Below are 14,234 nucleotides of genomic sequence, written 5' to 3' on the forward strand. Positions count from 1 at the left end.
AGCACTAAAGTCATGAAAATGATCAATATCAAATGCACAATATAGAGCTCTGAAAGGGCAAGAACAATGTTCTTACCACAGCCTGTGGTGTTCCTCCAGTCCCCTAAGGTGATGCCAGTTTGTTGGCACAGCAGTGCATAATCACGCAGAGCCTCGCACATAGCTACAGTTGGATCTCTGGCCTCCCTCATGTCCTCCACACACTCCTCTACATGGTCGCGTGGGTCCACCCTGGCCTGGCATACGGTGAATGGCCCACTTGTCAATGTCATTACGCCACAGTATTGAGTGGAATTGTAATTTGTTGTGTTGTTCTGATTCAGATGAGTCTGCCCGCCGCTTTCCACACAGTGTGCTGACAGAGAGCCGTCCCGCCAACTGTCACCAAAACTCTGAGAGCTGTTGACCAGAATGCCATTGGGTGTACGGAAGTCATCATGCTCATGGCCGTTGTAGTTCCCACAGAGTCCACCGAGTGAACCGCTGTAGACACTGGGCACTGTGACACGCACCAAGTGAGGCCAGTCTGCTTGTATGACCACATCAAAAGAGGTGTGGATGATGATGGTGTGAACGTTGCTGTGGAAGATGCGGATTCGGTTGGACGCAGTGATAAATGGGAGTCCAATGACCTGACCATCAACCTAAGCAAAAAACAACATAAGAGGTTGAGTGTAAGGATTCACAGGGGGAATAAGACATTACTTAATCCAAGGGGGAAAAAAAGACAGATATTACAAGCCTGTTAATGTAATAATACAAAGCATTATATGTCTTGTTCTGAATCTAATTTTGCAACTGAAATACTCACCTTCACTCTGCTGCTACCTCCTATGTCAATAGACACCTGGGTCCCCTCAGCCTCAAATTTCAACAAGCGCTCAAAACCATCTCGGCCTCTAGGGACCTTCTCTGCTGTCACCGAGAAGTGAGGGTGCTGAGACAATCCCATTACCCTGGCGAGGGTCAACCGACAAGCTCCAGGATACTCATACGTCAGTCCATCAAATGTGCGATAGGATCTCGGTCCCTTCACCCAGCAAGTTTCATGGCTGTTAGATCTGCACCCCCGTTCTCCATCCTCCACTCTGCAAGACTCGAGTGGACCACATCCGTGAGAGTGGCAGGTCATGGAGCCATGACTGCAGCGACAGCTCCTCCCGCAGTCATTGTCCAGGATGATAGTTTGTCCGGACCTGTAGTAGCGGCCTTCAAACGTGCAGCCACACTGAGCAAGAGGGACACAGACACCACCACTGAGGACGTGTCCTGAGTCGCAAATACAGCTCTCTTGAGAAGGAATGGGGCAATTCTGGGTTGAATTGGGGTTGACACAAGTCGCAGGGCACCCAGTGCCGCGTGGCTCGAAGTGACTGTTGGATGGGCAGGGGATTTCTGGACAAATTAAGACATAAAAATTAATTTACATTGATATCATTGACATTTTGCCCCAAGGCAAAAACATTGCTGTGTGGTTTTGACATTAAGTACTAGTAGTTCATACATACCACAGAAGCCAGGTTGCCTCCAGGTGTTCACCTGGATCCCATGCTGTTCACACTGTCTGGCATAAGTACTGAGGCCCTGGCACAGGATAGGCTGGTACCCTCCTCCTACACACAGATCATACACACAACTCTCCACATATGTCTGTGGGGGAATCTGTCGATGGCAATTAGCGAAGGGTCCGGATGGGTTCTGCAGGATGCCGCAGTGTTCATTGTTGCTATAGAGATTTGTCTGAGCGAAGGTGCAGGCAGCACAGTTCAGGCCTCCGCATCGGGGTCCACAATCAGGATCGTCATCCCCTAACGCCTTCCAGCTATTAGCGAAGACAACATCAGAGCTCACAACCTGGCCTTGACGGGTCCGGAAGTCATCCTGGGCACGGTTGTTGAAGTTGCCACAGAGGCCACAAGTGGCATTCTGGTAATCGTAGGGCACTTTGATCGTGACATAATGGTAGGCATCATAGGATACCAGCAAGCCAAAATCAGTGCTCACAACCACAGAAAATCCTGACTGGTAGACTTGGACGCTGTTGTTATGGAGGGAGAATGGTGTGGCAACGTAGCTTCCATTCACCTGCAGATTAATTAATAAAAATATGTTTTTCAAATGAAAATCAGTTATTTTCTTCAAGCAACAAAATAATACAATGGAGTACAGTATAAATAAGGCTTTACTAACCTTTGCCTCAGCACGGTGGCCCTTGACAAGCTCAATAACTTCATCATAAACAAACACTTTGACTAGTCGAGTCCATGCCACCCGGGTGCTGCCCCTGTTTTCATTCTTGCCCTCCACACGATAGTAGGGCAGACCTGCACGGCCACACTGCTCAGACAGGACATAAGTGCAGGTGCCCTGGAAGTGAAATACTTGACGATCAAAGGTGTAGTAGTGAGGATCGCCAGTGATGGTACAGGTGCGTCTCTGTACCGTCTGGCAGGAGAACTGGAAATGGTCACGACGGCAGATTTGGGAGAAGGAACAGGGTTGGTTTTGGCACTGCAGGCCCGCTGAGGTACAGGTGCATCTCTGATGGCAAGTGTTGTCACTCCAAAAGGAGTCACCCAACTGGACAGGGGAACCTTGAAAATAAATCAAAAGGACATGATAAGGTCAATCAGGTTTTATAACATCAAACAACCAACTTGTATTGTGTCATAGAAATTTAGACTGCAAACATATAATAATACCCCTTTATTGCACTCTGATGTTATCTTATCTGTGACACCCCTGTGGTGCTGGTTGGTTACTTTGTTACTGTCCCAAAATTCCTTTGGGCTATGTTGGGGGATGTCTCTTGTGGGAGTGGAGACTATAAATGCTGTGGCCTTATGTTTACTCAGAGAGTCAGACTGGGGTCTTCCGATGCATTGAATTGGTCATGTAAGTTCCTGACTCCTTACTCGAGTAAATCTCTAATACTTCCAAACTATGAATCCTTGTGTTGCCTCATTATTATGTCTTCCTGAGCATGTGCCCCACAGATTGCCTTAACATTTTGGAGGTTTCCTACCGAGACGGTGTGCTATGCTGGACTTGGCGGTCGTCGGCTTGGTGAGTAAGTTCATTCTTTCGGGCTGGGCCGACGACGCGCGCAAGTGAGTAGCCTATATGGGTGTCTGTTTGGATGTTCAGAGAATGAGGTATTGCTTTTATTCAGGGTTTTAAGGTATTAGTGATGAAATTTGGTTGTGATCACGATAGGCATTTTTTGATGGCCTATTTAAAAGAGGGAAACGAAAGTTTTGCCTTTCATGTGCATGCCATGAGAGACGGAGGAACAGTGTTTGGTTGGTTGAATGACTCAAGATGGTTAGACAAGGAGGTCTGACAAATGGTACCAGTGTACGTTGGGAAAAAAGAATAGTCTATTCAATAAATCACTCATTACGTTGCCTGCTGTCTAAAGAGGGGGAGAGATCCTGCCTTAGGGTATCCTTGTTGTTTTATGAAGCAACAAAAAATTGGCTAGCCAGAGTGTGTGTGTGTGTGTGTGTGTATTGTCCTAAGTCCTAAGTGTATGTCTGTGAGTGTTAAATGTATGGCCAAAAAGGGAGACAAGTTGTCTTGCCTAAACTTCGTAGCTACTGAGAAGGGGGGTTGATCCTCGCCTTATACTAGGGTACCTTTGCTAACAGAAGCATAAAACAATTGTGAAGCGCTATGTATGGATATATCATTTGAAAATGAATGTGAATGGTCTGTCATGAAAACTGATTGAGTGTAGAATGGAGTGTTCTGCCTGTATGTGAGTGTGTGAGAGACAGAAAAGGAGTGTGAGAGGAAATTGTGAAAAAGGGATGTTAAATAGTTAACAGCCTAGAATGAAAATGAAGATATGAGAATTGATATAGAGATATATTAAGGTAAAGTAATACGTTTTAAATCATATGATGTCATATGATTCTCGAGACGAGAAAATGGAAATAGTTCCAAATAGGGATAAAAATAAGGAAAGGAAGTGAATAGTACCTACAGTATTTGTATGGAGTTCATATGTCTCAATGTATACTGTTTGAAAGCGTGAGTGTACACATGTGTATGAGTGAAAATGCTCAAACTTGTGAAGAACATTTTTAGGGCCTGGAGAGGATATTTAGGTGCATTATGTACAGTTTCTGTGTCGAAATGTGGGCTAGAGTAGTCAACAGGTGAAATGGTAGTCAAAATAGTTTAATCTATTACCTCACTCAGTTATCCTGAGTGTGGGGCTAAAGTAGCCTTGATGAAAGAGTAGCATCGATGACTGGTTTACTAGTTATCACTTCATTTTGATCAAGTGACTGTCTAATATAGACTTATTTATCCTTAACATGGCATGATAGCTAGCCCCTGAGGGCTATTACGGTTCCTTTTAAGGGGAGTTGTCGTGAAATTTAAAATGTAGAAAGAATTTAATCTAAATTCCCCAGGCAGGCCATGCCCTGATTGATATTAAAAGTTAGTTTAAGTGTTTAAAATTAAGTGGCTCTTTAGTTCCTAGAGAAGTGAGCCTTGCTAAGCCATGCACCATACAGTATAGGAGGCTATCGCCTGTTTTCTGTAATATACGCAGCTTGATGTATAAGTATGCCCCTGGATATTCATGTTGTAAATCGCTCTGAATTAAGAGCGTCTGCTCAATAGTAAATTGGACAGTGTGACAGTTAGTGGAGTGAGATTGAGATAAAGATTACTTGAGACTGAAAGAAAGTTTTTTTAAAATGACAGATCTACTGCGTGCGCGCAAACCTAGTTATTATAAGCACGTTGTTTTAATTGTAGACAGATTGGAGAAAAGAAAAAATGCCAAACAGTATGGTAATGTTAAAATGTTTAAGGTAAAACAGAATGGATAGGTAAGATTAGGATAGGAACACCGAATAGGCCGAAAATATTACAGAGCAGTGTATGCAATCAATGCATTCAAAAGAGCTGAATCATTTACCACCTACAGTATATTGCGTCCTTTTTACCACTAGGCCAACTCGTAGTGTTAGGGTTAATTTAAGAACGTAAAATGTGCTGGGGGAGTAGTAGAAGCTCCAAGCCGTCGGCTTGTAAAAGCAGAAAAGGCAGAGAATGTGAAGTATTTTACCCCAGGTGGGTCGCAAAATGCCTGGGGGTAGGGTTTTGTTGTCAGTATAGGGAGAACCAGCCAGCTGGTGTTCTATTTAAGGACTTAGGTCTTAGTGAAAAATGTAGTGTAAGTCATAAGTATACCCGGTTTGTGTTGGGTTGTAATCTACAGTATGTCTTAAAGTGTAATATACAGTAGGCCTATGTCTTAAAGTATATACAGATTTGTAATTTTGAAAGTCCAAATAAGGCATAAAATAAAATGAGTATGCCCACATGCTGATAGCTTGTGACGGTGATTGATTTGATGACATTGTTTGAAGGACAGGAACCCAAAAGTTAAATATGGAATAGAATATAGCAGCTATAATTGCAAACTTTAGTGTACAGTGGATTGCAATATTATGCAAAAATAAATGTACGGCTGTCGACAACACCTCATCCTGTTCCGTTGGAGAGAGGATACCACATGGACGGGTCCAAACTACTGGTTTTGTTTTTTCCAGTATGAGGGGGCAACTCTGTGTCAGGGTTGAGAAGAGAACGAACTGAACATTGGACATTGGTCACTAGCATTGGACATTGATGCACTGACATTGCAAACAGTGATGGGGGATCACTGGACAATGATACGATCGGAATCTGAAGGAAACAAAGATTCTTGAATCGGAATCCCGACATGAAGGAGTACGCGTTGGTGACAACTGAATGCGAAAAAAGCTGTGCTATTTTTGTGGCTGATTGTGTTTCTCTCTGCAGTATGGTGGAGGGGTGAGGTGAAGCTGACAGGTGTACATTGGGATCGAATGATAGTGAGTAGCTACAGAGTTGCATTTGTTCCACTTATGGCTGCTATAAAACAAAAATAGGTTGTATTTACTAAAATATAGTAGTGATAAATACTGTGATCTCACTGACAACTGGCAAACTCTTAAATACAGAGTTTGACTTTTTGTGTCCCATGCAGGACGTAAAATGATCTTATCAGTAAACAAAGGGATTTCCAGCTGTTTCAGGGCACTTATCTAAGTTCCTGTGACATATGGTCAATAGCAGAGATAATAAAACCCCCTTCTGGAGATAGACGTTTAAGTGCTGCCAAGAGGCTTCATTCGGCTAAAAATTCAGACCAAGGTATAGTGAAAATAAAAGTTAAATATTTTAATTAGTGGTGCCGACATTATGAGTGGTTTTAGCAAAAAGGTCTATTGATTACATGGCTGTTATTGATGTATTGGCTGTATGAGTTAAATTTAAGACATACTGTACTGATGTAACCTGTTTACATGATCAGATTGTGATCAAGCTTTAGTAGTAGCCTGGGCTTACTAAAAATAGGAATTATATTGATGGGTAACACATTGTTATCAGATAGTCATCGTAGGGAAATATTAGTCTATTACGTCCTAGGAAGACAGGGAATAATGATGGACCACAGGCAGTGCATTTTTGCTGCTGACAAAGTACTGAATTGTATTTGGTCAAACAGTGGTTAAACATTGATACTAAAATAGTAAGGAGGGGTTGATGTAAAGAAATGGGTGGTGGGTCTGGTAAACCTCAAAATGGGTTTTGACTTGTGCCCCAGGATCTGATCTTATCTTGACCTTATCTTGACAAAGCTAAGGAAAACAGCTGGCCTAGTGCTATTTGAATGTTTATGACTTTACAACATGGGCAAGCCACAACAAAAAAAACCCTTGTCCTTCTGTACACAGAAGTTTAGTGCAGAGCAAAGAGGATATCTCATTATATTTACCTCAGAATAGTAAAGGCATACTATGATCAGCTGCTCGGGTCAGATACTACAATACTAATAAATTGGTGGAGTTCAATAGTAGGCCTATAGTACTAGATAAGTGAGATAGATCATTGAATCACTTCAGCATGTGTGTGCAGTAATTACGCTCACTCAAATAAGAAGGACAGTTAAGATAGAATAATTCTTAAAGAATGTCCTGTAGTCATGAAGGTCATGATCAAGGTAAAATCTTAGAAGTTGAAACGGTGTAAAATCAGTCAATCTCTACGTTATGTTGGTTAGAGAATTAAATTAGGATGCAAGACTTGCAAGTTCAGTATATTGCAGGCATAGTTTTGTTAAATAACAATTGATTTGAGTAGTATATGAGCATTTGTGCCTGTCGTAGACATGCGCAGAGCAAGTTCAGTCAGGGAACCTCAGTACCGCCTCAGCATCACGCTCCCATTCACATGATTCACTCAGCCAATCACACACTCACTCCATCTTCATACCGGCTACTTTAACCGGAGGTTTGCATTCCTCCTTCTGCTTGCTTGCTCGCTGCTGCTACCGTATACCTGCGCGCTGCAGTATACAACTTGCTTGCTGCTACTGTATCAGCGTGCCGCTGTATACAAAACTTCTGCGCACCCACCTCCACCCCAGCTACCACCTGTCGTTTTGGATCTACTGTTTAGGTACGGGGGATTCAGAGTCCCTATGGTCGGGACTGATGCGCTTGATCTGAGTACCTAAAAAGCAGATCCAATACATCGCCAAACCATAATGAATATACTGTATTGCTCATCTATATTCAATAAATATATATTACATCCTTCTTGAGTTGTCTGACTGAATTGTAATGATGCATGACAGTTTGGTTGACGCTATATTGTGCTATACTCTTGTCTTCAAGACCGGTTTAAAGTACAGCGGAAAGTATTTTCGCATCTCACCAATAGTGCGAACATATCAGTAGGGTGATACATTAATAAATAGGGCTACAGTAGTAGGAGCAGGTATGAGCTGAATAAGGATTTCCGCAGGAAGAGAAGAACCCATTGACAAAATAGGTCATATACAGAAATAGGAGTGCTATGTGATGTATTTAAATCAGGACAAAGAAGGGTTTGTTTTCGAGGGACGCCTTGAAACAAACAAAAGTATGTAAGAGTGTACTAAGATTGTTATGTTTCCTGTATGAATATTCTGATCCAAGTTTTCTTAGGTTCATGTGGAGGCGATCCAGATTGATGTGACATGAGATTGATTTCTCTCATGTTTTGTTGCATGGTGTTACTAACGAAATTGACTAATCCCTGACGGAAATTGAAATTGTGCATGTGTGCATGTGCGCCGAATATCTTGCTGTGTTTGCAGAAGTCATTGGATTTGGAAGTCAAAATCTGTGAGTATTACGTGGGTAAGTTATGCAACAACTTGATGTTTCCTGGTGGAATAATTGAGCATAGGAGGATGTTCTAAATCATGTTCTGTTGCAGTTATGCGATTAGTTCTGAACAACGGTATTGTTTGATGATGCCATACTAAAGAGACATATAGGAATGTGTTCAGAGATAAGATATCTACGCAATAGATAGTTGCACAAACACACATATGCTTACTGAGAGTTAGAGTTGTACGTTAGAGCTGAGCATAGCTGCCTGGTTGAGTCAGAAAGGGCATTGAGAAGTGGTGGACTAGCAGTAAATGAAATTCGATAATACACGTTATTGCTGCTGTAACTACGTAGTATTGAGTCCACCATCAACATTGAAATTAGTAGTAATGTGACTGTATCTGAGCTGGAGATGACATAGCGAAGGAAATGTGATCCAGGTAGAGTAGGGCTTTTCAATGGTGTTGTAGTTTTTCTTTCAGCTCCATGATAATGAGAAGAGTCGTGTTGGAATAACATGACGAATGATGAAGTGGATCTGATGACATGGCTAAGTATCGTTTGGGGATGATATGGAATATGTATTAATGAGAAGTTGTCAACTAAGTCAACTAACTAAGGTCCACTTAGATGCGGAGTCGGGTTGAATGAATGATAGTATGTATAGACTAGTTTATGAATGAATAGTTAATTCCGTGTTTAAAAGACAGTTGTGTTACATGATAACTGAGAAGGTGTAGGCTGAAGCCAAAGCTTGCTTGTTATGCCTACTCTTGTACCTGTAGTTTTTGGAAATCCTAGTATGAATACGGTTGGTTAATACATGTTAAATTCCAGATCCAGCTTAGGCATTGCCAAGATGGACCAATAGAAGAGTTGTTTTTCTGTGACTGCTCCTGCGGACCAGAACCCATGGTTATGCCCGGCTCCGTTTAGATTGGTTAATGACATATATTTTGTTTGTAAATTGTTGGGTTACTCACACTGGTTTTCTTTTATTTTTCAGATATATGATGATGTACGCTGATGTCCCTATGGGGGATCAAGTGCTGTTCGCACTCTGGACTCTGAATCCTGCGATCATGTGCTCGGGAGCCGTTTCTGAATGATGTTGCATCACCTGTGCGGTGACAATTTCTGGTCTTTTGGAAGGCTGTGACGTGTGCAGTTCTGTCAAATGGCCGATCTGCAAGCTCACGACATGTCTGGGGCTTGTGGATGTAATGCACATTGGTGCTTTGAGCTCTGTGAAAGAGCTACTTCCGGTTTGGATTGCTCTGTGCGGTGTGGACCACATGGCACCTGCAGTACACTGTCTGTGATGTGTGCAAAGTGGACAGTTCTGAACGGACATTTTCTGGTGCTGAGATGTTTTTTGGTCTGAGGGGAGATGTTTTTTGGTCTGAGGGCTACGACGTTTTGCTGTATGTTTAATTTGGCTTTGCCTTGTTTTGTTTGTTTTGTTTGAAACTATTGTACCACTGTGTATCGTAGGCCTTGTGTGCGGTCGCTCTATGATGAGGGCCATGTAGGAATTTTCCCTGTTTGTCTAACCCATTGGGTTCCAGGTTTTTTGCCTACATCTGCGATGTACTGATAAGTGGTGTTTAGGGGTTTTTAAATGTTTAAAAGTGGGGTAATGTCATAGAAATTTAGACTGCAAACATATAATAATACCCCTTTATTGCACTCTGATGTTATCTTATCTGTGACACCCCTGTGGTGCTGGTTGGTTACTTTGTTACTGTCCCAAAATTCCTTTGGGCTATGTTGGGGGATGTCTCTTGTGGGAGTGGAGACTATAAATGCTGTGGCCTTATGTTTACTCAGAGAGTCAGACTGGGGTCTTCCGATGCATTGAATTGGTCATGTAAGTTCCTGACTCCTTACTCGAGTAAATCTCTAATACTTCCAAACTATGAATCCTTGTGTTGCCTCATTATTATGTCTTCCTGAGCATGTGCCCCACAGATTGCCTTAACAATTGGGTAGATGGATAGTGTCCAAAGCTATTATTAAATCACTAAAGCAAATTAACAGTGGAATAGTTACATACCCTACATCACATTAACTATAACATTCACAGTATATTACACAATACACATACTAATCATCAGTGTTGGAACCCACTGTGTATGTACAAAACAACTTAGTTACATGTAAGAACATTTAGGGACGGTGTGTTAAAAAAGCTTCCAGCTGTGTATACTGTATTAGCCTATTTCATATCAATATTCATTGATACTGTGTTTTTGGCAGTCAATCAGTTTTAAAAATCACACCCGTTTCCTGTGTCTTCTTGGAAACATTACGTAAGAATCCTGTTTAATTCCCAGCTCCACCTGGCTTAGTGTTGAAGTATCCTTGCATGTCAAGACACTGCAGGTTAGTGCCTTGCATGGATGCCTCTGTTGTCAGTGTGTGAATGTGTGTTTAAATGTGTGAATATAAAGCACATTGTAAAGCCCCCTTAACCATTTACCAACAGAACTGTGCATTCTGTGAATGGCAATCTTACTGCTTTCAGATTTGGGCAGAACGTAGCCTGTGATTGTATTTGTGTTGTCTTACCATTAAACGTACAGCCTCTAGATCCAATAGCTGTGGTTGGAGGAAGGCTAGGAACTGTGGTTGTAGGACGGCTAGGAACTGTGGTTGGAGGAAGGCTAGGAACTGTGGTTGGAGGAAGGCTAGGAACTGTGGTTGGAGGAAGGCTAGGAACTGTGGTTGTAGGACGGCTAGGAACTGAGGTTGGAGGAAGGCTAGGAACTGTGGTTGGAGGAAGGCTAGGAACTGTGGTTGTAGGAAGTCTAGGAACTGTGGTTGTAGGAAGGCTAGGAACTGTGGTTGGAGGAAGGCTAGGAACTGTGGTTGTAGGAAGTCTAGGAACTGTGGTTGGAGGAAGGCTAGGAACGGGGGTTGTAGGAAGTCTAGGAACTGTGGTTGTAGGAAGGCTAGGAACTGTGGTTGTAGGAAGGCTAGGAACTGTGGTTGTAGGAAGTCTAGGAACTGTGGTTGTAGGACGGCTAGGAACTGTGGTTGGAGGAAGGCTAGGAACTGTGGTTGGAGGAAGGCTAGGAACTGTGGTTGTAGGAAGGCTAGGAACTGTGGTTGGAGGAAGGCTAGGAACTGTGGTTGTAGGAAGGCTAGGAACTGTGGTTGTAGGAAGGCTAGGAGCTGTGGTTGTAGTGACTGTTGTTAAAGGTGCTGCTGTGCTGGCCGCTGTAAATGTAAAACTTTCATAATCAGTACGTGCAGGCACAGAAAAATCTAAATGCCATCAAACGTGTACTTAGTAAGGAAGAGTCTGAGGTTTTATTTGTTGAATCATTAACTCTTACCAACTGAGGATATATTCACAGGAAGGGTGAAGTTCGAGCTGGAGGCAGCCTCCACAAGCGTATCAACCACAGAAGTGGCATCTGGTGCTGCAGTCCCTTGGTTGAATATTAATTCAGCATTTACCTTCACTGATCCTGAGCTATAAAAGTGATTTAGGAAAGTTTTTTAGGATTATTTATTACATTGCATCAACGTTCGTTATAAATTAGTAAAGCATTTCTGAGTAATTAAATAAAGACCATCAATGCATACCTGAAACCTGTTACAACAGTCCGATTGAAAGTATCACCAAATTGTGCACTAAAGACGACGTCAATCTGTAAAAAGGAAGTCATTGGAAAAAAAAATAATAATTCCAGAGAAACTGTGAAAGAATCACTATTATTGAACCAATATCATTTCATGAGTTATTATTAATCAATTTATATTTGATTAATAGATAAGGATGTTCATGAGATTTTAAAAGTGGAAGGTAAAAATGTAAATTATGAATCTTCAATAATTTCAAGTATGTTTTTTTCAACAGGACAATTGAACAAAGAAAAGCAAAACATGTCCATGCAGTATGTTTCTCTGTAAATGTTATTATATTATTATTCCTTTGTCAGACATCAATATTATGAGTACATTCATACATTCAACAAATCCATAAACACACAGGGAATGTTATTTGATAAGCTAGTGGTGAGTAATTTACTGTAGTAGGATAGAGAAGGTTGTCTTCCCTAAACTTACAGCTACAAATTGTGTACAGACTGTAGATACAGATAAACCTGGATTATGGTAATATTGTTTGTCAAATATTGTTCCCGCAGCCACCTGGTGACAAGCAGGTGACAGATGGACTATATGGAATTCAGAACTATGGACAGCACCGTTTGTTATGCATAGGGGTGTGTGTGCATGCAACGCACGGCACAACTATACTGAAACAAATTGGAGATTGACAGATGAACAGATTGACAGACAGTTTATGCCACGTAAGTCAGTGAGTTCGATTTCTAAGTTTATACTGTATATTTTGACAATGAGTCATTCAAAAATTGTACTACTATTGTGAAAAAGTGCTCTCATTAATTAACGCATTTTTTTAAGTACTCATACCTGTATGTTGTTGTTTAATTTAGCATTTAATTCTGAGGCTACTACATGTAATTTCACGGAGGACAGTCACATATAACTACGGATGAAACTTTGGTCAGCCTACTTTTACGGTGTTGCATAAGCAGATAAGCTTAGAGGCCTTGCCTGAAGAACAAAACCCTAATATATCCCCTGGCCACGGGGGATTTAAGATATTTGGCATTGTGTCACGTCTCTCTCTCCTCCCCCCCCCACAGTATTGCTGTAATGAACATGAAGCATGATAATGAACTTACCGCTGAAGCTACTTGGTTCGATAAGGTCTTGAATGCAGCAGAGGATTTGTTTGAAAGTTCTGCTGTGAAGGTTTGGTCTATTTTGAATTCCAACAGAACCTTTGGCTCTTCTGGTGGTGCAGATGTTGTAGCTGCAGGAAGTCTAGGAACTGTGGTTGTAGGAAGGCTAGGAACTGTGGTTGGAGGATGGCTAGGAACTGTGGTTGGAGGATGGCTAGGAACTGTGGTTGTAGGACGGCTAGGAACTGTGGTTGGAGGAAGGCTAGGAACTGTGGTTGGAGGAAGGCTAGGAACTGTGGTTGTAGGACGGCTAGGAACTGTGGTTGGAGGAAGGCTAGGAACTGTGGTTGTAGGACGGCTAGGAACTGTGGTTGTAGGACAGCTAGGAACTGTGGTTGGAGGAAGGCTAGGAACGGGGGTTGTAGAAAGTCTAGGAACTGTGGTTGTAGGAAGGCTAGGAACTGTGGTTGTAGGAAGGCTAGGAACTGTGGTTGTAGGAAGTCTAGGAACTGTGGTTGTAGGACGGCTAGGAACTGTGGTTGGAGGAAGGCTAGGAACTGTGGTTGGAGGAAGGCTAGGAACTGTGGTTGTAGGACGGCTAGGAACTGTGGTTGGAGGAAGGCTAGGAACTGTGGTTGGAGGAAGGCTAGGAACTGTGGTTGTAGGACGGCTAGGAACTGTGGTTGGAGGAAGGCTAGGAACTGTGGTTGAAGGAAGGCTAGGAACTGTGGTTGTAGGAAGGCTAGGAACTGTGGTTGGAGGAAGGCTAGGCACTGTGGTTGGAGGAAGGCTAGGAACTGTGGTTGTAGGAAGTCTAGGAACTGTGGTTGTAGGACGGCTAGGAACTGTGGTTGGAGGAAGGCTAGGAACTGTGGTTGTAGGACGGCTAGGAACTGTGGTTGGAGGAAGGCTAGGAACTGTGGTTGGAGGAAGGCTAGGAACTGTGGTTGGAGGAAGGCTAGGAACTGTGGTTGGAGGAAGGCTAGGAACTGTGGTTGTAGGACGACTAGGAACTGTGGTTGGAGGAAGGCTAGGAACTGTGGTTGGAGGAAGGCTAGGAACTGTGGTTGGAGGAAGACTAGGAACTGTGGTTGTAGGACGGCTAGGAACTGTGGTTGGAGGAAGGCTAGGAACTGTGGTTGGAGGAAGGCTAGGAACTGTGGTTGTAGGAAGTCTAGGAACTGTGGTTGTAGGACGGCTAGGAACTGTGGTTGGAGGAAGGCTAGGAACTGTGGTTGTAGGAAGTCTAGGAACTGTGGTTGGAGGAAGGCTAGGAACGGGGGTTGTAGGAAGTCTAGGA

The 14,234-nt window shown here is 42.7% G+C and overlaps 1 protein-coding gene across 1 annotated transcript in view; it reads right to left on the reverse strand.

Annotated features, from left to right (window-relative positions):
- LOC306915071 (IgGFc-binding protein-like) overlaps positions 1–2,598 on the reverse strand; it is a gene marked incomplete at its 5' end in the record, with an annotated part of 95,271 nt that extends 92,673 nt beyond the window's left edge. The window contains 4 exons of the mRNA XM_079492316.1: positions 77–644; positions 812–1,395; positions 1,509–2,085; positions 2,191–2,598. Of these exons, the coding sequence (XP_079348442.1) occupies positions 77–644; positions 812–1,395; positions 1,509–2,085; positions 2,191–2,598 (2,137 nt within the window). The remainder of the gene's footprint in view (positions 1–76; positions 645–811; positions 1,396–1,508; positions 2,086–2,190) is intronic.
- Positions 2,599–14,234: the final 11,636 nt, after the last annotated feature.

This window comes from Electrona antarctica (assembly GCF_951216825.1).
Source record: "Electrona antarctica genome assembly, chromosome: 22".
NCBI lineage: Eukaryota > Metazoa > Chordata > Actinopteri > Myctophiformes > Myctophidae > Electrona > Electrona antarctica.